The sequence below is a fragment of the Dreissena polymorpha genome, chromosome 5 (genome assembly GCF_020536995.1).
Source record: "Dreissena polymorpha isolate Duluth1 chromosome 5, UMN_Dpol_1.0, whole genome shotgun sequence".
Classification (NCBI taxonomy): domain Eukaryota; kingdom Metazoa; phylum Mollusca; class Bivalvia; order Myida; family Dreissenidae; genus Dreissena; species Dreissena polymorpha.
In genome coordinates, this window is record NC_068359.1 from 92318215 (window position 1) to 92342681 (window position 24467).

At 36.0% G+C, this 24467-nt stretch overlaps 1 protein-coding gene across 2 annotated transcripts in view; it reads right to left on the reverse strand.

Annotated features, from left to right (window-relative positions):
• The window catches only part of LOC127881809 (dixin-like), a 34339-nt gene extending 10638 nt beyond the window's left edge, over positions 1-23701 (reverse strand). The window contains exons 1-17 of one of the 2 annotated variants that reach the window (XM_052429943.1): positions 23219-23701; positions 21389-21518; positions 20732-20857; positions 17246-17400; positions 15000-15088; positions 14410-14681; positions 13217-13374; positions 12445-12525; positions 11869-11973; positions 9449-9553; positions 8528-8581; positions 7742-7888; positions 5097-5204; positions 4115-4285; positions 1593-1692; positions 649-757; positions 190-298 (exon numbers count right to left, since the gene is read on the reverse strand). In XM_052429943.1, the coding sequence (XP_052285903.1) occupies positions 190-298; positions 649-757; positions 1593-1692; positions 4115-4285; positions 5097-5204; positions 7742-7888; positions 8528-8581; positions 9449-9553; positions 11869-11973; positions 12445-12525; positions 13217-13374; positions 14410-14681; positions 15000-15088; positions 17246-17400; positions 20732-20857; positions 21389-21518; positions 23219-23560 (2361 nt within the window). In that variant the 5' untranslated portion in view covers positions 23561-23701. Of the gene's footprint in view, positions 1-189; positions 299-648; positions 758-1571; positions 1693-4114; positions 4286-5096; positions 5205-7741; positions 7889-8527; positions 8582-9448; positions 9554-11868; positions 11974-12444; positions 12526-13216; positions 13375-14409; positions 14682-14999; positions 15089-17245; positions 17401-20731; positions 20858-21388; positions 21519-23218 lie in introns of both variants that reach the window. The other variant, XM_052429942.1, reaches the window with a different exon arrangement.
• Positions 23702-24467: the final 766 nt, after the last annotated feature.

Here is a 24467-nt window from a genome sequence, read left to right on the forward strand (position 1 = left end):
CGGTGTTCTGAAAAAAAAAAGTGCAAGGCGTAGTGCCTCACACCTGGTGGAGGCATAATAAAACTTAAAACTGGAATAATTATCCTTTAACACTTTTCTGATGCTACGATTCAATGAACAAACAAAAACTGAAGAGAAGCACTCCGAAATTGCGCACAAATATCTGTGTGTACATAATTACAAGCATACCTCTTCTTTGACTGTGCCAAACTCTGGATCCAAAGCCTTGAAGTGAAATCTATACTGGTTTGGTCGCTCAAATGCCCCTTTGAAATCATGTAAAGTTATTTCCCCTAATCTGGAAGACATAAACAGGTATGACATGAATCAGGTCTAACTATCATAACTTGTGGCCTGTTTTCATAATACCAGTATGTTAAATGTATTATTACTAAATACATACTGATATTTTGTAAAATTATTATTGCAAATTTTTTATTTAACTTAAGTTGAAAAACTACCTGCATATTTTTTTTCGCATTTAAGCAATATTTCTTATACACCTTTTACAATCAATGATTGAGAATAAAACGAGAGTTTATCAACTGCAAGATAAATAATCATGTCCATGTAAATACAGTCCTCAGCACCTTACTGACAGATGAAACAAACACATCCATGTCATTTCAACACTTCACTATTACACACCTTTTATTGATTGTCAGCATGGAAGGAGTGGTGGAGTTGTCTTTGAAGTAAAGTACCTTGGTGCTAGTGGTGCTCAATGGAGGACTGCCCAGCTTGTTAGGGTGAAAACCTGCAAAACACATAGCATACACTTTTATACGTGAGACTTTGGTGCTAGTGGTAGTCAATGGAGGACTGCCCAGCTTGTTAGGGTGAAAACCTGAACACACATAGTTTGATGAAGATTTCATTAAAAAAACTATTGAGAGATTGGACACATTTGGCTTAATGGGAAATTATAAAACATTCAGGGCCCAACAAGAGCTGGAGCAATCTGGCTGATTATTGTATGAACCTAGACATATTACCACAAACAACAACAACAAATGCATGCACTCTGGGAAACATAATATGTAGACTGACTAAAAATGTAAATAAAAGTGTCAGACTGTCCCTCTGGGAATAGCAACAGTCAGTTTACAAGGAAACAATAATTCATTAAAAAATTCATACATGACTAACATGATAATAATATTTATTTTTTTTATTTAACATCTCAAAGCAGTTCTATTAACATTAATCTTTAAACGAACCTAGATAAAAGCAACAAGCAGTAAGAGGCAATAGTTTACATTAGATTACCGGTATACACAGTTCAGGTGTAAACACACTTGTGAAAACACACATCAATTATAACAGTGATATTGCTGTTAGTACAGTAAAAGGACAAGCTCTAAGTAGTTCTGAAGGATGGTTGAACATTTTGCAGTAAACATGTTGACAAATTGAAAATTAAAACAAACACTCGTTTTATGTTTATAAAGCACCTGTTAATAAAGCAGGTATGCTTAAAATTTTATAAGGGGAAACAATCATACACTTCAAAACCTTCATTGAGCTCATCCTAGACAGTAAATTCACAGGTGATGTCACACTATACAAACCGTGGGTTACACAGCACTCACTTGATTGCCTACTACCTGGAATAGCGGTGATTGGCGACCTGCGTACATCACCTGTGCCATCAAAATTCAACTTCCGAGACACATGCGGCTCACCAAGGCTCTGAAAAATGCCAGTCTAATGATAAAATAACACATGCCATGTGTTGTGCAAAAATAGGTCTTATGCCATATGTGGCCAGTTTATCACTAGACTTATGTTAAATCCACAAAGTCAGATCAGGAGATACAATGTCCAATAATGAGACCACAAAACTTGTGTGACTTTATGGCTGACAGGGAAGCTCCTGACAAGGGTGATTTATTGCGCAGGCTGGTCTGGAGCTACCCAGGTTGCATATGGCATAAGACACATTTTAGCATGATGCAACTCACATGGTGTTGTACACTTAGGATTATATCCCTCCTGTGGAATAAAACATGCATGCCCCCCATATGGGCTCTCCGTTGTAGTGACAGCAATTGTATGAATATGTTTTTTGTCACTGTGACCTTGACCTTTGACCTAGTAACCTGAAAATCAATAGGGGTCATCTGCCAGTCATGATCAATGTACCTATGAAGTTTCATGATCCTAGCCATAAGCGTTCTTGAGTTATCATCCGGAAACCATTTTACTATTTCAGGTGACCTTGACCTTTACCTTTGACCTAGTGACCTGAAAATCTATAGAGGGCATCTGCTAGTCATGATCAATCTACCTATCAAGTTTCATGATCCTAGGAATAAGCATTCTTCAGTTATCATCCGGAAACCATTTTACTATTTCGGGTCACCTTGAACTTGACCTTTGACCTAGTGACCTCAAAATCGATAGGGGTCATCTGCGAGTCATGATCAATGTACCTATGAAGTTTCATGATCCTAGGCATAAGCATTCTTGAGTTATCATCCGGAAACCATTTTACTATTTCTGGTCACCATGACATTGACCTTTGACCTAGTGACCTCAAAATCAATAGGGGTCATCTGCCAATCATGATCAATGTACCTATGAAGTTTCATGATCCTAGGCATAAGCGTTCTTGAGTTATAATCTGGAAACCATTTTACTATTTCGGGTCACCGTGACCTTGACCTAGTGACCTGAAAATCAATAGGGGTCACCTGACAGCCATTATCAATCTACCTTCGAAGTTTCATGATCCTAGGCATAAGCGTTCTTGAGTTATCATCCGGAAACCATTTTACTATTTCGGGTCACTGTGACCTTGACCTTTGACCTAGTGACCTAAAAATCAATAGGGGTCATCTGCAAGTCATGATCAATCTACCTATCAAGTTTCATGATCCTAGGCCTAAGCGTTCTTGAGTTATCATCCGGAAACCATTTTACTATTTCCGGTCACTGTGACCTTGACCTTTGAACTAGTGACCTGAAAATCAATAGGGGTCATCTGCAAGTCATGATCAATCTACATATCAAGTTTCATGATCCTAGGCCTAAGTGTTCTTGAGTTATCATCCGGAAACCATTTTACTATTTCGGGTCACCGTAACCTTGACCTTTGACCTCAAAATCAATAGGGGTCATCTTCGAGTCATGATCAATGTACCTATGAAGTTTCATGATCCTAGGCCCAAGCGTTCTTGAGTTATCACCCGGAAACCACCTGGTGGACGGACCGACAGACGGACCGACATGTGCAAAGCAATATACCCCCTCTTCTTCGAAAGGGGGTATAATGAATACTGGTACACCACATGTAGTTTTTTTGTGCATTAATTATTCACGTTTTTTTTTGCTTTTTTTTCTTTCACTTAATTTATAAATATAGACAGCAAATTATGGAATTAATAAAAAAAAATTAAAAGGTCAATGTTCATTTAAAGAATGTTTATTTGCTCAATTGGAATAAATGAATCCCTACCTAATTTGATTAAACCACAGCGATTAAACATATTTTTATTCGAATCTTACCTTTTCTACATGTCTCCACATTATTCTCAATTAAGATTTGGGTAAACTGACTGCCCATTGCTAATTTTGGAGGTTTAATATTAATTTAATACATTGGATGGAAATATTATATGAAAGCTAGGGATAAAACCCACCAAGTGTCTGCCACTGCCACAGGAGTTTTCCACGAAAATCTAATAAATGGAAATATTCAACAATGCAGCCTGAGGTGTTAATACCGTAAGACTGTAAAATAATTAACTAAAACATCAAACGAAGTGTAAACTACACTTTATTCTACAACCAAACAGTTCATAGTTTGTAATTGCCTTGTTCCGAGAAAACTGTTCCAAATGCTTGTACCTAAAGTGTTATCCCAGATAAGCTTGTACAGTTCACATAGGCTAATCAGGAAAGACACTTAGGGCCTGAACTGGTTTTTCAGTAAAAGAGACTTCCTTCAAACAAAAAGTATCATAACAGTGGAAAGTGTTGTCCTGATAAGCCTGTGCAGACTGGACAGGCTAATCTTGGACGACACTTTACAAACATGCATGATACCCAGTGTTCCCAGAGTGAGGATAACATATATTGTAATTAATTGTCATCGTTATCCAGCACCTACCGAATTTCCACCACTGCTGCCCCCCGAGGTGTTCAGTGGTAGCCTTTCTACGAGTGTGGAGATACCTTGCTCTATGGTGTCTAGAGTGTGCTGCTGGGGGTCTGTGGGGCTGAAACACCTGCGCAGGCTAGACAGGGACTCCTGGAGCACTCCCAGCTTGTCTGCACCCGTCTTCACAGAACACATAAGATAATTTAAAGCATATGAGCAATTTAAAGCACTTGTGTGTAAGAGACAAAGGTAAATGTATACTTGATTTAGTAGGCTATCCCCATAAAAAACTTTTCAGTATTACTGTAACTTAAGACAGGAGACACAAACAATGTTTACATAATAAACAAGAGATTGCCAAGCAATATGGTCCCCTACTGGTGAAACTCCACCATTGTCAGTATTTTTTTTTTTTACATTTGTTGTGCATAATCTCCATATTGCCATCTGTCCATTTTCAAGTTTCATGAAAAAATATGAAGAACTTTTTAAGTTATCGCAGGATCCAGAAAAGTGTGACGGACTGACAGACTGACAGACAGACTGACACACAGAGCGCAAACCATAAGTCCCCTCCGGTTTCACCGGTAGGTGACAATAAAATCAGTAATCAATGCAAAAGCAAACACTGTTAATAAAAACAATTTCTAGTTTCCAGTACATGAACATTTGTATGTATAGTTGCTAGGAATTCAAAAGTATTATTTAAATATATTTTTCAATGATTGTTGAGTTTGTTAAACTTTTTAAATATCAAATCTGAGTCATATATCAGGTTGAATGAGCTCTTGCAATGAATGAAAAAGAGACATGACAACACTACCTTGATAATATAACAGTAGAGTGTAATTGAGCCCATTACAAACACACATGCAAAACTAAACCCATGCAAGTACAGTACTGTACAGTAAAGGTAAAGGAGAAACAAGGTATAAAACCCCAATGAAGCTAATCAATAAAGCAAATACTGACAAAGTACTTAAGGTCTTACAGGTGGCGGTCGTATGAGTTCATTTTTATCTGGCTTGGTATGCAGGATTCTACCCGCAAGGCGGGCCATCTGTTCATCCTGTGACGCCAGTCTGGCTCGCAATGAGGCCTGTCAATGACATGCAAGAGCATGGGGTGAGCAGCATGCAGAGAAAAAGCGCACAGGTTTACTTTTGTACTTATTGCTATGTAGTTGACCATTTTATGATTTATCAGTAAGATACACACCTTAACCCATTTGAAGTCCCTCAGAAATTCAAATCAAATGTAAGACCTTTTTTACTAGATTGATTCACATTCAAGTTTTCAAGCTTTCATGTCAATACATATGATACTTTTGAGCAGCAAACAGCATAAAACCTGATAAGACTGCAAGTTACTCTGTTCTGGTTTTATTCTGGTTGCACATAGCCATGTTCACTTTGCTTATGAGTTGGAAAAGCTTAAGAGATGGAAATGCCCTTATACATTCATATTATACAGGTAAGAGTCAGACAATACAATAGACAAAAGCAGTCCCAAGATAGCTCGCTAAACTCTTCTTTCACTTTGACAGTATAATACACATTTCCTGTCAGTCATCTGTTATTATGACTACGAAGACATTATGTTAAGTTGAATCTCTGTAAAAATTATATAGTATGTATTAACTTCAAACTGAAAAAGTATGTATTATGAACAATTTGACCATGCCAAGAAACTAATTTCCACTTTTTACCAATTAATTTATTGGAATTTATTTCACTTTGAAATCAAGAGCTGCAAATAAGCTACCTAAACACAAAATTACAGAAAAAAAACTCCATCCAAACAAACATTTACCATCCAGCGATGCTGTTTTACATGTTTGTATTCCTTCAGAAAATCAAATTAAATTCCAACCCTAAGCTGCTGATAAGCAGCAAACAGCAGAAAACCTTAACAGATTGCAAGTTTCTCGCAGGCTGTTATGGTTTATGCTGGTTGCATAAAGCAATTTTGCTTTGCTTCTGAGTGGGTTAAACCTATTGAGCAGAAACCATTTTCTTGTTTTTAGTAACATTGATCCAACTGGCCCTAAAGTTACTAAAAGTACAAAAAGGGGCATAATTCTAGTAAATTCCAGGTCAGATTTAAGGTCTGATGTCAGAGACCCCCCATGATAATCTTATTGAAGATGTGTGTGAAGACATATCTTGGTCAGTGAATGTTCATTAAGACACAGAACACATAAGTAATGTTTTATTTTAATATCTGTGGTAGAAAAAGTAGTCACACGCAAACGTCAACCTAAGATGGACAAAAATGTGGCATAATTCTGCTTAGTTGCAGGTAAGAATAATGGAACTTTGTAAATGACCTCACTAGATGAGTTTTAACATTTGCTAAGTTTCAATTGAATATCTTAAGTAGAAAAAGTAATATGAAGAGGTTTTATGATAACCTTAACCAAATTTATAAATAACAAAAAGGAAGCATAATTCTGATAAATTGTAGTTCAGAGTTAAAAAAACTTGGTTAGTCCCCGTGCACAATGACCCGAATCTATCTGTGAAGCTTAAAATTAATGCTTAAAATTAATATCTGTAATAGAAACAGTGATAGGGAGACGTGGCAGGTTCAATTTAAGCAGAAAATTACACACATGCCTACATCCGCGCCAACATTTGGGTGAGTAGTACAGCTCGGACTATTCAGTGAATAGGTAAGCTATTCATACCAAGAAAACAATGTTAGAAAATCCACTTTGTTCTTGTCTTTATTTTAGTAAAACAATGTCAATTGTTTTTGCTTGGTTGATATCAAATGGCTTCTTATAAAAATGATTGCATTATTGTAGAAAGAAAAAGAATGAGAAGTAATTTCTCTTTAAGAACAAAGAAATATATTTCAAATAATGATGTGTTGAAGTTGTTCTTCCAATTCTTCAGAAGATCTCCTTGCTTGATTGTTACAATTGTTTGAGTCTCAAATACCTCGGCAATAATAAACATAATTGAACAAACAAATCTGCAAATAAATTATGTATATTTTAAAACAAATAACGAAAAGAACAAAGCAATAATGCAATATTACTTTGAAGAAACATGCTCAAATCAATACATCAAACAAGCATGAACATATCCGAAAAATCAGGACCAAAGTTAGGTGCATTATTGCTCTGCAATTAGGAGTTTTGAACTAAGTTGCTTGTTCCCATTAAGCTGAAGATTTTAATTTTGTGTGTTGACCCTTAACTTTGTTATGAAAGTTCTGGTTTAGGTTTTAATCATTTTTATATTAAAAAATATTTGCAAAATAAACTTTTGCAAACTATTACTGATAAAGAATGAATATAAAATAGAGACTTGGAAGATTTAATTATTGAATATCCTTATTAGAATGGGAATTAACTTGCGAATGATAAAATTAGCTAATCTATCTACCCTATCTGACAAAGTTTCTTAAAGATTGGACAATAAAAGATGCCCACAGAGTGTTCACAAGCGTATGACAGAGTGAACTAGTTTTTGAGTATACATGACCCACCTTTCAACTCACGGGTATTTCCTTTATTCCTATCCCATAAACAAAACAAAATCACTTCATCTTCATGCATTTTTGTGTATGAGCAATGATGCAGCCTAAAAAAAAAAAAAGAAACATATTGAACTGAAAAATACATACACCAGTTTCATCGACGACACGAAATCTATCACTGAGTTCTTTAACCTGCAGTTTCAAGGACCTTGTCGCATTCTCCTTCTCAGAAACCTGCATCTGAAGCTCGTGTTGCAAGTGGTCAATTCTCTGATCTCGCCTTGCAATATCTTTCTACAGAGTTTAGAAAAAAGGATTTGTGCCATGCAAAAATGGGTCTTATGCCAACTGCAGGCAGCGTAGCTCCACACCAGCCTGTGCATACTGACAGACTGGTCAGGAGCTTCACTGTCCGCTGTAAAGTTATGTAAGGTTCTGCCATCAAATTAGCAGACAGTGTAGCTCATAACCAGACTGTGTGATGCTAAGACTGGTCTGCACCTACATTGACCTATATGTCACATGACCAATTTTCACATTTCACTGGTCATAGACTATGGTAAACAAAAGTTATCATGCACCAAATGGATAATTTTCACTTTTCTTTATTTACAGGGCTATGAATTGGGAAACAGCTCAAGGTAGGAAAATACCTACCATAAGAAAATATGGTCACCAAAGCTTTTCTCTTTCAAAAAGGTCCTTTAAAATTAAGAACTTATTGTTGAGCACTCGAAAAAATCATGAAATTGATATTGTGTATTTACTCCTGTTTACAGTTTTTACTGCTAAATAGTTATGTTAATATGGTGGTGATAAAAATAAAATAATGAAAAGATCAGGACAGCAATAATGAGGATACTAATCAGTAATGACGAATGACAATAATGACAATATATAATATTAAGATAAATTTAGTGAATAATAACTTACTTTTAAATCTGTTACAAGTTTATCCTTGTCTTGAAGCTGTTTTAAAAAGTTTGCCTGAAAAAAAACTATATGCTAACAACATTTTTTACCAACACACAAGAACTTGGGAAAACATCTTCAGAGTAAGTTGATTGAATTGAAATGTATGTACTGTTTTGTTCATTATAAGGATGCAATTTTTAAAACAGTAATTCAAATTAAGGAATAAAATTATCAAAGCATCTTTACACTTTCTCAATTTATGTTTGCATCTGACACTAGTATATTTTGATTCACTCTTTGAATATAAATTAAATATTTACCAATTGCAAACACACACTCTAATATTTAGAAGTGATCAAAGGGTTGTATTAATCAGAATGAACCAGTTCCACAAACAAAGATAAGTCCATTTTCAATATTTCTAAGGTTGATTGTCCAAGGATTACAAGTTAATTAGTTTAATAATTCAATCATGTACTTTTAATTACCACTTAATCTGGCTTCCATACTAATAATTCAATCATGTACTTTTAATTACCACTTAATCTGGCTTCCTTACTGGCTTTTTTCTCTTCGACCTTCAATAGCGGTCTTGAGCTTTTCTTGAAATTCCAATATGGCGATGCCTATTGTGCTAAATGCTCAATTATAATCGATTACAGACTAAACATTATTCGGCATTTGACAGTTTAAGAGTAAATCTATTGTTTGGTGCAAATAAAGGTGTGAAAAACAGCATGTGTTTAGCGGTGTTCACGTTCTTATGCTGTTACTATTAATGTGCTATTGATCTTAAATTATTGACAGCTTTGACAAGTTTAACGAGGCATGTTTCCTTCGATTGCTTTTTGTAGACAATATGAATTTATATGGGGTCTTGTGGCTTGGATCCCGTCATCCGCGTTATATTGGACTGACAGTGTCAAAGTAAACTGTTACCTGTTCTGAATCAAAGTTCTGCTTCTGGAAATCTCTGCGCAGCAACTCAGACTTCAACGTGGCAATGTTATTCTCCTGGTCTGATATCCTCTGTTGAAGACCTGCCTGTATTCCAAACAGAAATGGCAAAACACCAATATAAGACTGTAGTTCAGATTTCATAAGCCTGATTAATATTATTTGTGGTTTTGCCTGTCCTGAACAATTGGATTAGAAAAGACCTTTTTTTTAAAGCATTTCGTCTGACTCTTTGTGATTGGGACCAGGCTTAATTTCAGCTCCAAACTTTACAACAAACATATATATATAAATATATAAACAGTATAAATAAACTTTACACACTTTGATGGATGATCAAGGTGTTAAAACCTTTTCTGCCCATATAAAGTAATGTAGTAATCATTCAGCGGACAAACAGGGGCCCCATAATTAGTGCTGCAACAATATACCGGTTTATCGGTATATATCGCAATATGCAATTTGCATATTGTATTGCGATACGATTTTCATCATACCGGTACGAACATTTTACAAAAATTCATTCACATTTCGTCCAGAAAAGCCGTTCCAAATAATGATAACAAGGTAAACAAAACAAAGCAGTGTAAAAAAAAAAATCCGTAAAAATAGCATTCTGAAAGTGTATTATACAGAGTAGCGTTGTTACATCGGAGCATTCGTTCAATGCTTTTGAACAGATTATCGTTGAATTAATTGCGCACAGCTGTAAATGTTTTGTTCGATTCTGAATTGAGCATTATTAAATTTGTATTCTGAACTTCGGAATTACGCTTCCAAATTTTAATGCTAATGCGACAATAAAAAATTCTAGCGTCAAATAAAAAGTGCTTTATCCTTTGTCTCAATTAAAAGCGCGCAAAAATTATACAGACATGTAGAACGTCGCATGGAAAGTATGTGTGTATTTTGTGTTGTATAAAAACGGGAACATCACGTCAGGTGAATTACGCGTGTTCAGTGGAAAAAAATGCCCCGCTTGGACGTTATTTCATCACATCTTTAAATAGTAACAAATGCCAAAATGTATTTGATACTTAAGAAAATTTGCGAATGTTTGTGTTTCTTGTTATTCTTGAGCACATTTATAGTAAATATATACCAGAATTTGCTTTAAAATTGGAATATACGGGATTATCAGGTAATTGGCAAGTTATAATTTTGGTACAAGTAAGCAATATATTGCGATATATTGCAATACGGGTTTTTGAACTGACAATATATTGCAATACGGTTTTTGGCGTATTGTTGCAGCACTACCCATAATATATATACTCAATGCTGCAAGAGAAATGACTGCTGTTCCAGGATAAGTAGGTTGATGTAATTAAATTAAAAATGTGTATGGCTTTTTGCTGTTGTTTTTTAAATCTCATTGAACTAATGGAATGTTCTTATCAGTAAGCATTTTTGAAACGTGTAGTAGTTCCACAAGATTGATAATAATAAAAAACATACATGTTTTCTTAAAATATCTACATAGGAAATAATTATACAAAAGCAAATCCAACAAAGGCTGTTTGTAAAACATGCATGCCCCCCATATTGTCTGTCAGTTGTAGTGGCAGCCATTGTGTGAATACGTTTTTTGTCACTGTGACCTTGACCTTTGACCTAGTGACCTTAATAATCAATAGGGGTCATCTGCGATACATTTTTTGTCACTGTGACCTTGACCTTTGACCTAGTGACCTGAAAATCAATAGGGGGTCATCTGCCAGTCATGAACAATGTACCTATGAAGTTTCATGATCCTAGGCATAAGCTTTCTTGAGTTATCATCCGGAAACCATTTTACATTGCAAGTCACCTTGACCTTTGACCTAGTGACCTGAAAATCAATAGGGGTCATCTGTGAGTCATGATCAATGTACCTATGAAGTTTCATGATCCTAGGCGTAAGCCTTCTTTAGTTATCATCCGGAAACCATTTTTCTGTGTCGAGTCACCATGACCTTGACCTTTGACCTAGTGACCTGAAAATCAATAGGAGTCATCTGCGAGTCATGATCAATGTACCTATGAAGTTTCATGATCCTAGGCGTAAGCGTTCTTGAGCTATCATCCGGAAACCATTTTACTGGTTCATGTCACCGTGACTTTGACATTTGACCTAGTGACCTGAAAATCAATAGGGGTCATTTGCGAGTCATGATCAATGTACCTATGAAGTTTCATGATCCTAGGCGACCGACCGACATGTGCAAAACAATATACTCCATTTCTTCGAAGGGGGGCATAACAATCAACATCTTGGTTGCAAAACCATACAATCCTGAGAACTAGAACGATGTGCTTGCCCCCATGGCCACAAAACCATACAATTCTGAGAACTAGAACGCTGTGCTTGCACCCATGGCTGCAAAACCATAAAATTCTGAGACATAGAACACTGTGCTTGCCTTGATTCCTTGAATCTGCATCATTTCCAGCTTATTTCTGGAGAGTTCCTCCCTCAAACTAGAGCAGACCTCATGTGACTGCTGCAGCTGACTACGCAATACAACCTGTTGAATAAAAAACATTACAGTACATAGAAGCAGCGTCATGTGAAACTGGGTCTTATACCATAAACAACCAGTGTCCCTCCAGACAAGCCCGCGCATCCGCACAGTCTGGTCAGGAGCTACCATGTCTGCAATAAAGTCACGAAAGGTGTCTGGGTCTCATCATCAGACAGGGTAGCTCCATTAACCAGACAGGGAAGAAAATTCAGGCTGGCCTGGAGCTACACTGGCCGCATATGGCTTAAGAATCATTTTCCCATGACACTGAAAATATTTAATTAACAATATCAATCGAACTGAATTGTTTTGTTGACTGTTTTATTCAATATTGTCCGATTTATGCTTTGCTTACAAGCCGGAAATAATGACAGAAGGAAATAAATATTGATATTGCGATTACTATAAGCCTCCCTTCAGATGAATAAAATTATTTCTTAAACAACTTTAGAAGAAAGGATTGCTATAGCGTACAATCTGCTCCTCAGGTGTGGTTCCCTCTATCACATCCTTAAAGCCGGACTCTGCACCATCAGGGGGCTGTCCACTCAACAGCTGAAACAGGGATATACAACGTATGTAACATCTGTAGAACATTATATTGTAAAAAATGTGAAGTCAAGGAGTCAAATTTAACAACTCATATGGCATAACTCAAGCATGCAAGGTTGTGATTTTTGCAAGACCTTGGAAAGTAATATATTCTCCTACTCTCTTAGAGGGTTTACATATATCAAGCCAAATAAAGATTTTCAAAACTTTTTTTTAATTGAAACGGAGGAAAGTAGCAAGAGGAGAAATAACAATCAGAGTACAGTAAATAAGTTTTGATAAAAACAAGAACATCCAAAAACATTCATGTCAGACGAATTGTATTTGTTTTACAGTAATCCAGACATAGGGACTCTGGGAACAAATGCTTAATTTCGCGCACTGAAAAATGTATAGATCACCTATAAATAAATACCATACAGCTTCTTTGACTTCAATATAAACAAACTTAAAATGTCATTGCATCAGCAGAAAATGATTCTCAATATCAGGTCCTTTATTTGAGGCAAATGACCAAAGGTCATACAATTAAACACACATGGAAAGCACATGACAAATAGCAACTCCAAGCAATAAAACTAGGATCACTGCCTTGAATTGTCAATGCAAAACACAGCATTTGGCATATTTATTCAAAATTGTTTTCACTATTAAAATTTCAACTAAATCCAATGATTGCACTTCAAGATCATACCAGGTCCTGCAACATGCCAAGGTCTTTCTTGATATATGTCATGGCCTCTGCAAGCTTGAGATATTCCCCCATCAAGTCATCATACTGGGTCTTGTAGACCATGGGCTCCCTAGCGGGTGTGAACACACTGTCCTCTAGCTCTGTACCGCTGTCCTTGTCTGTAACCAGGGAAACAGTTAAAACACGGCAACCCTCGATATGTAATTGGACAAGGCGAAAATTGCTTATAGATTCCTTAAGATTCGATAAGTAACTGCCAACTTCTATATAAAACCAGCAACAATTTTAGCAATCCACATTTTTTTTCTAATTACTGTTGAGCCACAACAATGTCTTAATGATTTACACGATCTACCTTTCCAACCAACACAATACAGTACCTTGAACTAATCATTTTTATATAAATTATTTGCTTATAATAACAAACAATGCATGTGCATTGCAATGCCAAAGACAGTACAAGATAAAATCACAATCTCAAAAATTGAAAACTTTCAAACTATTAACGAAGGGCTCGAATTTAACTTTTCTTTCTACTAGCAAAACATTGCAAGCAGCTTAAATACCAGCTCGCAAAATCAAAAACATATTCGCAAATAATGCTGGAAACATTAATAAAAACAAGTTTGGACATTAGTAAAGTACTATTAAAACTAAATAAAATATGACATCAACCACAAGTTTTGGTGTTATATATGAAATTCTTTTTCCCACTTTTTCACTGTTTTCGTGGAAGAATTTATTTTCCTTTTGTTTTCTCTCAACTCAACGGTTAACTTTGCTTTATATTTCATATTGTATTTCAATCTGTGGGCAAAAAGAAACTAGTTATTTTTCGTTTCGACATGACTGTTCAGGTTTTTTGTCTTTTATAGTGAACATGTGTGGATAATCGACTGTTTCATTATCTTTGTACCAATACCATCCACATATATGTACTATAAGTATACCAGTCTACATACAAGTTGCGAGCTTCCGCATATGGGTATTCGGACATTCTATTAATTGACCTGCGGTTTAGCATTCACAACGTCGAGCGCATTTAGCAATATAACTCTTTTTTTTTTCACTATTTCTTTACTCGCAAAAAAATTCTAGTGGCTTAAAACTTAACTGGCAATCGGTATTTTTCACTCGCATTTTGCGAGTGCGCGAGTGTTAATTTCGAGCCCTGATTAACGCTGGAAACTCACATCCAATATAGTCGGCCGATTTGCTCTTGGACACAGAAGACATGGTGACCTCCAGACTAGACATGGTATCCTCATGACCCATAGACGATGTTGAGGACACCAGCATGGTGGGCGGGCTGTGTACCGTGCTGGAGTTGGGACTGCTGCCTGCGCTGGCCCCGTCCACGTCCCCCCTCTCACGCCCGGGTACGATACGTGGGTGGTCCGCATGGAAACTGGTGTCAGAGTCACTGTACTGGTCTGAACTGCTCTCGTTGTGGTAGTGTCTGCGACTGAAGCAATTAATGTTATTGAATGACCACAATATTGCTTGAAAAGTGCTGTAGGTTATATTTTTTTTTTTAAATACATGAAAATGTGTAAAGTCATTTTTTAATGAATTTAAAAAAAGAAGAAGATTTCTTCCTGTGTCTGATACTGTAGTCTAACTTTGGCTGTACAACTGCCATATTCTCCCTTAGTTTTCAACTGTTACGTGTATGAGCAAAAACAGTGACAAATGAAAACGTTTTATTTTTCTAGACAACAAAGTACAACAAAACAATGAAAAAACATGTTAAGCTGCTTTTTCGACAAAAGCTAACATCTACCTGTGATGGTAATCGTGCCCTTTTCTTCTGAAGCTGTTTCCAGCCTTGGCCACATGCCTTCTGGCTGCTGTCAACGCTGCCGCTGCTCCCTACATTTGAAACGAATCAGAAAATTGAGCCTCATTCAGGAAAAACTGGGCTTAATGCATGTTCCTAGAGGGTTGTCCCAGATATAAGGGCCCAGTACTCTTTAACAATAAACATGGAGAAGCCACAAACCCAGGTTTCAATGTTTAAATTCACTTGCATTTAAATAACTGTGCACTACCAAGCTGCTTCTGCAAGTGAGCTGCATACACACAAAATTCCTATATCTTGATTTGAAGGTGCACACATGCAATCCCTAGCTAGGCGGGGATGCAAACATTTAACGCAAAATTTCAACGTCTTTATAAAAACTCTAATAACAAGAGACGTGTTTGTCAGAAACACAATGACCCCTTCTGCACCGATTTGAAGCCATATATTTGACTTTTGACCTTGAAGGATGAAATTGACTTTGACCTTTCATCACTCAAAATGTGCATCTCCATGAGATACACATGCATGCCAAACATCAAGTTGCTATCTGAAGCGACATAGAAGTTATGAGCATTTTTCAAAACCTAAATGCGAAACCTAAATGCAAAGTGTGACGGAAAGACAGACAGACGGACGGTCCGATCACTATATGCCCTCCTTCGGAGACATAATTAAAAATAAAATGTAGTCTATTGATAAAAACACTGACTTCTACTTTGATCAAAGTAGCCACAAATTAGGTTTACAGCTAGGTCTGCATGTAAGTTACAAATCCACAAAATTACAGTACACTTGCTCTATCAAAACTCAGACAAATGTTCTATTGTAAACTACAGTGTTTACAAGGTTTTACTATAGCTATATAAGGAAAAATGCCCCGCCAAGCCATGTTTTTCAACAGACCGGAACCATTTTCAAACTCCTCAGAGAGATCATTAGAACTAATGTTCTGACTACGTTCCATGAAGATTGGACAATACATGTGACTTCTAGAGTGTTAACAAGGTTTTACTATAGCCATATAAGAAAACTTCCACAAACCCCCGGGAAGTTTTTTTCAACAAACAGGAACCATTTTCGACCCCTTTCAAGATATCATTGGGACACATGTTCTGACCATGTTTCATGAAGATTGGACAATAAATGTGGCCTCTAGAGTGTTATCAAGGTAAATGTGGCCCTAGAGTGTTATCAAGGTAAATGTGGCCTCTAGAGTGTTATCAAGGTAAATGTGGCCTTTAGAGTGTTATCAAGGTAAATGTGGCATCTAGAGTGTTATCACGGTAAATGTGGCCTCAAGTGTTATCAAGGTAAATGTGGCCTCTAGAGTGTTATCAAGGTAAATGTGGCCTCTAGAGTGTTATCAAGGTAAATGTGGCCTCTAGAGTGTTATCAAGGTAAATGTGGCCTCTAGAGTGTTATCAAGGTAAATGTGGCCTCTAGAGTGTTATCAAGGTAAATGCTGACAATGCACAACACATGACACACATTGTGACACAAGAGACAAGAGGCAATCACAAAAGATCACCATGAGCACATTGTGCTGAGGTGAGCTAAAAAAAGGGAACTTGACCCGACTGGCCCAATGTTCATCACAAGCTGGATATGCATGTATGCTCATACAATGAATTTTTAAGCGCAATACATCCATGTAAACTTAAATGATTGCTTTTCTTTCTATTTTTAGGGGTGTGACCAAAGAGAAGTCAAAAGAAAGGAAAATTCTTACACACTTGTTTTGGACCACAGGATACATACAAATAACACACCTTGTGGAACTTGACATCAACATTTGTTTCTTAACCTTCTTTTTTACTGAGCTTTAGTGAGAGTCACTTGTTTTAACAATTAACAATGATCTTCATTTTCTTCTGAATGACACCATTTGCAAAGAAATCTAATCAACACATTTTCAAAGACCAATTTTGATTGGAAGATTGTAAAACAACAGCCAATGAGATCGCTGATTATACAAATGGAACTAGTGCATAATGGTTATAATGCTGCCAGTGTAATAAGCAGAGTGGTTAACAAATCACTTTTTGTTACCTCAACTTTCAAAATATGCTATTGGAATAGAAAGAAAAGCCCCCCCAAGAAAAAAGGATCCCTGGAAATACGTACAACCAGCAAAATTCACACAATCCAGCTACTTGATAACAGTGACATAGACCTGGTAATTTTATTGAAAACCTGTTTAAGAAATCAATGTAACAGCCACTGACCTGTGCGATGGAGCTGACATTGGGGCTGCGTTTGTCTGCTCTACTGGATCCCCTACTGGAGCCCTGAGAAGACTGCTTCACGCTCTTGGGCTTGTAGTGGGCTGCCAGAGCCAGGATTAGACGCATGATTGACTTCAGATTGCCATCTACTATGTCTGAAAAGAAAACAAGGCATATTCTTGTCTTTTTTGTTTTTTTATTAAGCAAGTTGCTGTCTACAGTGTATTAAAGGAACACATGTACTTATGTTTAAAAAACATGCACTAAATAGGTCAGAAAAATGTATAGCCCAATTTTAATAATGCTTGCAACTATTAAACTAGCTGCGCCATGCACTTTTTGACTTTTGTCCTTTAAAGTGACCTTAACCCTTGCCGCAGGTGTGTGTAAACTATTATAAAATTGCAAGATAGATGAATGACAAAGTTACACAAGCATGTGTTTTTTTTCCAAATAACCTTTAAGCTTTAAGTGTGACCTTGATTTTTGAGGTAGAGAGACAGGTGTAACAAGCAACATGTACCGGTATTATGTTGCTGAAAAATTGAGGTACACTACACGACCCGTGATTTTTGCCGCGATTCTCGCATCACCGCAATCGATGCAACGTGACAAATCGCGGTGTTTCCGAGCGACAATAAAATTTGGGTGATGTCTCGGTGACCGTCGCGCGATGTTTCTCGCTGTTGCGCAATCAGCGCGAATCAGCGCAAATCACCGCATACCGCCGGGATTCCCCTTTTTAAGCGATTTACGTTGAGGGTTACACTACATAATGTAACAAATATGTATACACTTACATTATACATTGCAATAATAAAGCTTTTGTTGTGGTTGTATACAATGGGCGTATTAGCTTAAATACTCCTGTTCCGACATGAACTTGATGAAGTAATGTCGGAAGCTTTAACGGCTCCAAATTAATAAAACAGCGCAGAATGATCATGCAATAATTATTGAACATAACATGTAAACATTATTTAATTAATTGCATTAGCAGAATGTTTATTAACACTTACAATCAATTATATTCCAGGCCGGAAAACACTACCACTGTTCAAATTCCATATTGTTGCCATATACATGTAGCCTAGCACTGTGTAAATTGAAAGTTGCATAGTGTTTCGTCATTGGTCGGTTATAAATACCTTGTTTCTCTATACATGGTATTTGATTTAGACGAAACTAATAATTTGGTAATTTACGAGAAATATGACATAACTTTGATCTTACCGTGTGTGTTTATTGACGTTATTAATTATGTTAATACTTATTTTTGCATTTCATTAAGAATTATAACGTGTAGCCCTTTTGTTAACAGTGTTTAGCAAAATATTCGCGTGTTAAGGCACGGAAAATTGTTTAAGTACCACTTTCATTTAAAGTTTAAATGTAATCGGTGAATTACGTCTAATTATTTGGACTAGATTATGCTATACTTATTTATTTTCTGTTTCAGGCTCCAATGCGGATAACTCGTGTTACTCGCGTTACTTTCCGAGCGTTGTACATACATTCACAATGCTTGATAAGCCGGAAATCGGAAATACATTACTGTTCTATTTTTAAGTACATGTTATTATGATATCGTGTTATATACCTATATATTAAAGCCATTAAACATTGTGTTTGTTTTGCTGGAAAAAAACGAGTATATCAACGTAGCACTAAGCATTCGCAAAGTTAAATAAATATGATGATGTATAATGTACATGCGTTTCTCTGGGTTTTCACGTCCAAAACAAAAAACCCTCAACATTTGATTATTTATTGTGTACTGTCCAGCGGGTGATAGTGTTTATTCTAGTGTCTAATTGGCACTCTTTGTACGTGTTCAAACTGTGAAAAAATGTGACAATCACAGAAACAACAAGATGGCGCTGCCAATTAAGTGCGATAATGGATCAAAGGGCATTGACAAAAAATAACAGTTTGTATATATTTTTGGGCGTTTACTCAGATGGTCTCTCACAACAAAAAAACTATACACGTCAAGGTATTATGTTTTACTTCTATCAGTAACGATACGGCGTGTTTGATTTGACATGATTTTAAAAGAAATATCAAATTTTTGGCGATATAACTGATTTAAAAATACCAAAGAAACATTTAACCGAAATCAACAGAATTCAATGTTCTCTGTGCTGTGCAGTTTGTATGAAAAATCAATACTTGCACACTCTTTACCTTGACCTTGTACATTGCCGCATAATTTTCGCGCTCTTTTGTCGGGAAATATACATGATGGCTATATTGGAAGCATTTGTGAACGTTGTGTTAACATTAAAACATCGGAAGTGTGTTTCGGATTATAAATTATTATTCTCATTTGGGAATTTAACGGAACATTAATTCTTATGGTATAATTGTTATGAATTGTATCTTAATTTGTTACAACGCCTTACGTGTCGAAAAAATGTTTTGATAATATTATGCATTTTTTATAGCACAATTTCCAGGAGGAAAACGTTTTTTTACATGAAGGCGTATGACGCAATAAAACGTTTTTTTTATGTAAGATCGTATTGCATTCGATCTAAATTTTAATACGCTCGTCCAATGAAAGCTGTGTTCCACATTATGCACTACACTCTTTACACTTCTTAAAAATGGCGTAGTCATATAGTTGTTAATGAAATTCTCAAACATATTTACCAACATATATGGTTAAGATTATTTTTCGGAAGTGATGTTGCAATTATGTTGGATTATTTGATAATTGTGAACATTAAAAAAGCGTTTTGTATACATTTATCGATACGATTCGGTTTATATGCATGAATTGGCAAATCATCGATGTCAACGATATCCACTGCTATCACGGCGAATTGCGGCGAATCGCAGCGAATCACCACAACATTGAGGGGATTTAGCGCGAAGATTATCTTGCTCTCGCGCGACGTCGGAGTGACGAGTCACGTGAAATCGCGGTGATTTTCCACCCAAAAAGCAAAATGCCTGCCTTGACTTTGCAAATGAGGCAAAATCACGGGTCGCGTAGTGTAAGTTATTTTTTAATTGCGCAATGAATATTAAAGTTTTGACAGGCTCGGACTCACACATGCACACAAACTCAACTATTTTGTTTTATATATCGCCTTTTCCGCCAGGGGGTTTAACAAAAATCAAAATTCATAAAGGCAGCCAGTGACAATATACCAACTTCATCACATTAGGGTCTCCCCAAGGAAGTATTTAAGTCATAGAATTAAGTTAAGTAAATTTGCAGAGAAAGAAACAATGGTATAAAACTTTGTTAATACCACTTTATATTAAAAATAATTTCAGATTGTAGTTGCAGACAATAAACATAACACCAGTTTTTGCTGTTCAAAGCTTACAATTAAGTGGTGTGACAATATTTTAAGCAAAAATTATGTATGTGAGTATTTTTGGAAATAAATAACTTTACACAATCAAGACATGCAGAATTGTGATTGAAGGTCATGCAGAATCAAAAAGTCCTACATAAGGTTAAACGCTTACCTTTTGCCATGATGTGATGCATGCGAATCTTCTTTGATGACATAAACTGTAAAATTCTTTCAACATTTTCCTTCATTTCTGCATAAGTTGATGGAACATCATGTACCCCAGCAATTGTCTCTCCCGCTAAAAAGTATGTTAGAAATAGTTAGCCTTCATACAACAAGATATTTAAAAACATGTAGACAAGACAACTTCAGTGTAATAAATAAAAGTGACTAAGAAAATAGAGGGTAATTCAAGGAACATTTTTGTTTTGAAAACTGATATGGGAATCAGTTTCTGAGATTGTCTCTATTTTCTAAAAAGGCTAAATAAAGGTCACTGCCATGCACCTGACAACCATGTTACGTGAACTATTTTGAAATCCAGCAATCAGTTCCTGACAAATATTAATTTGCAACTTTTCCCAGTTTTTTTTACTTCTGGAACATATTTTGAAAGATATTCTGTTAAATGTTAATATATTTGTTAAGGATTGTTTCGAAAATTCACACCCCTTTGTGACAGTGACAAATCGATCAGTTTGTTGTCATTTAAGTTACCAGTTAGGCATAGAAAGCCAAATTTTTTTATTGCTAGAAAATTTTATATTCCTACAGGACTTTGTTTATATTTTTTTATGTTTGCTCAAGAAACCTAATTTTGCAAGTGTACCTATCACGCTGATCAAGTCAACAAATGCAACACCATCTCTGGCATCATTCCTCAAATCCTCAACCAGTCTAGCACCGGGTTTCTTTTTAAGTTGTGAGTTTATCCATAACAAATATGCTTCCAGTTGATTCTGAAAACAAAGAAAAATACAGCTTTTATAGTGTTTTATTTTTTTCTTAATACATTTTTAACCTAAATAAAACTTTTACCTATATCTTAACATTCATGACTTTAACATATTGAAATAAATTAAAACTGAACAAGTTACAATTATGACTGCCACTTTCATGAATGCCATCTGTCAATTTGTTTTTTTACTACCTGTAAACGTATTGATCAATAAGATTTACTGAGAGATTTCTGATCAGAACTTCCACTTGCTTTCACAAATTGAAAGTCCAAGCCTTACATTTTTGCCACCCAGATATAAAGTTGGAAATCCCACTTTACTTTCAGTATTTAAGTAAATCCTACCAAAAGTGTTGATTGATGAAAACATACATGTTCCTATTCTATTTATTACCTTATAATCAAGTATACTGGGTAATGAGGATAAGATGATGCAATATTTCAAGATTGCACCATAAAACATTGAAAAACAAGAAATGAAGAACCTAAATTTCAAATAATTTCAAACAGATATTTATGAAGAGAAATGAAAATGAAAAGTAATAAACTTACATTCCAGTCAGTAAATGCTCCACTCGAATGACTGGAATTTGCAGATTCTGGAGAGTTGGTTTGTTTAGCTTGCGCCATTACGGATTGTGTAACATTTTAAGTTGTGTTTATGCATTCATTTTAATGACATCATGATCTCCTTCTTTACTGTCGTTCATTTCACAACAATAAATTGCTGTCAACATATATTGTCGCCGATAAATAAAGGCATATGAGCGTAATTAACTATTCATGATTGCCAAGTCCATGATGATCATGAAGTCAAAAAATTAAGTTGACATTGGTAACAATGAAATTGTGAAAAATGTAGAGCAATTAAACGACGTTGTTAATTGTTTAACGATATAAAAAGTTATGATTGTCGACGTTAGTTAGGAAACCCAAAGCCTTGCATCGTGGATGCCATTAAATTTCTAATAATTATAGTCAATACGGAAATGATTTTCCAATATCCTCCATCATGGCGCTGTAGTCTCTAACCAAACACACTATCATTGTTATCATTTTTAACACGGTAATAACTAATAAAATGACATCAAAATGGTAAGTAAATATTAAAATATTGAATAAACATCAGCTTTCTATATTGCAATCAGCATATTGCATATGCTTTGTATATTTATTTTCATTTCAGGGCTATCCGGTTATAATGATATTTTTATCTCGAACAATTAAGCCCGTAAACAGGTACGGTCAAAAACACAGTTTTCTTTTTGGTTCGATCGACCAAGAAAGGAAGACGCGCTAAACGTCTTCCTTTACTTCATTCAATAACAGAACAAGTGTGCGTACCAATAAAAATGACATTTTAAGAGCATAAAAAATAAACAAAACAACTGAACATGTGTGAAACCCATTTGTGAGTAAACCAATATACAAAAATATACAAGTTTAGCGCTAACACATTATGCGGCATTTTAATGTATGTTTTCGTTTTTAATACATAATGTAATTTCAACAAACTAATACAGAGATTCGGCAATAAAAACTAGTTATGTATTCTAATATTGTATGAACATCATCTACTTCATTTAGTTTAAAAAAAAGTAGCACCAGAGTGAGAGTGAGAAAATCCTAACTTTCCATATTTAACTGTTATATAGAGATTATTGCTCTTATGGCACAGAAAATAACTAATTATCAGGTTACCTCGATTCGAGACGACACTTTCCCGGACCTGCTACCCGAGCTGATAGGCGGCGGGGACACGGAGCGGTCCGACCCCTGCGTGGATACCCTAGAGCTGCTGACCCCCGACCTCGGCAGCACAGGGGACACGTGCCGAGAGGAGCCTGCGCTGCTCGAGCCACTCGGAGACTTCAGGATGTTCAACTCGACACCGATCATTACTCTCGGAGAGAGACGGTTTGGAGGTCGCGAGGTCACCGCGTGCTGCCCGATGGTAGCCGCGGGGCGCGGCACTCTGACGACTCGGGATACTCCACTGTCGCTTTGGCTACTCAGTAGTGATACATCCGCCTTAAGAGCCATTTTTTTGCAAATCCCGTTTCACAGCATTTATCAACTTCAAAGTTTTTAAAATCTGAAAATATATGAACAGTGCTTGAGAACAACAATTGATCAAGATGCTAACACGCCCATGTTTTCTTAACTCAGACTGTACATGATGCTGATACCACTGCACATTTTGATAACTCCCTGCACTTGATAGTATTTATCTAGTTTCACCGTGATTAATCAAATACACAGCCGTGGAATGTATATACTAATCCTTCCACTCGAAAGGACGTTAAAATTAACAACTTTGGAGATAACAGCGTGTTTCCATTGTACCACAATACTACTACTTTAATTGGTGTTTGAGGTATTTCAATATGTCGAGCCTCGGCATAATAAACTGACTGCACTTTCATGCGCACAAGTCACGAATGAGAACTTCGTTCAAACTTTAGCATTGATCTTGTATGTATGAGTATGTTTATAAGATGCCGGCAAGAAAAAACGAAACGCCTATGCTAATAATAAAAAGTAGAAAATGGTTTTTAACGTTGCCACCCCCTCCCCCAAGAGATTCGACAAAATCGCGAATGTTTATTTATAATGGCAAATTACACAATTATCTTTCTAGATTTAAAAAAGCAAGAATTCAGATAAAAGCTCCGCTGTCGACGTGTCCAAATAATGTTTTTCATTTAAATTGGAGAGGCAACAGCATGCCGATGTTTTAAAGGAGGTACCAAGACAATAGGAATCTCAGACAATAACTTTTAATTTAAGTCCTAGTAATTTACATTGGGATCAACAAAATAAAAATCTTCATCTAAGTATGACATAGAATGTCCTAAAATCAATATTATACATGTCTGCGGAACGAAATCTTTTATCACAAGCATCCATGGTCTCAAGCATACATAAAAATAAATATTGACGGGTTGAC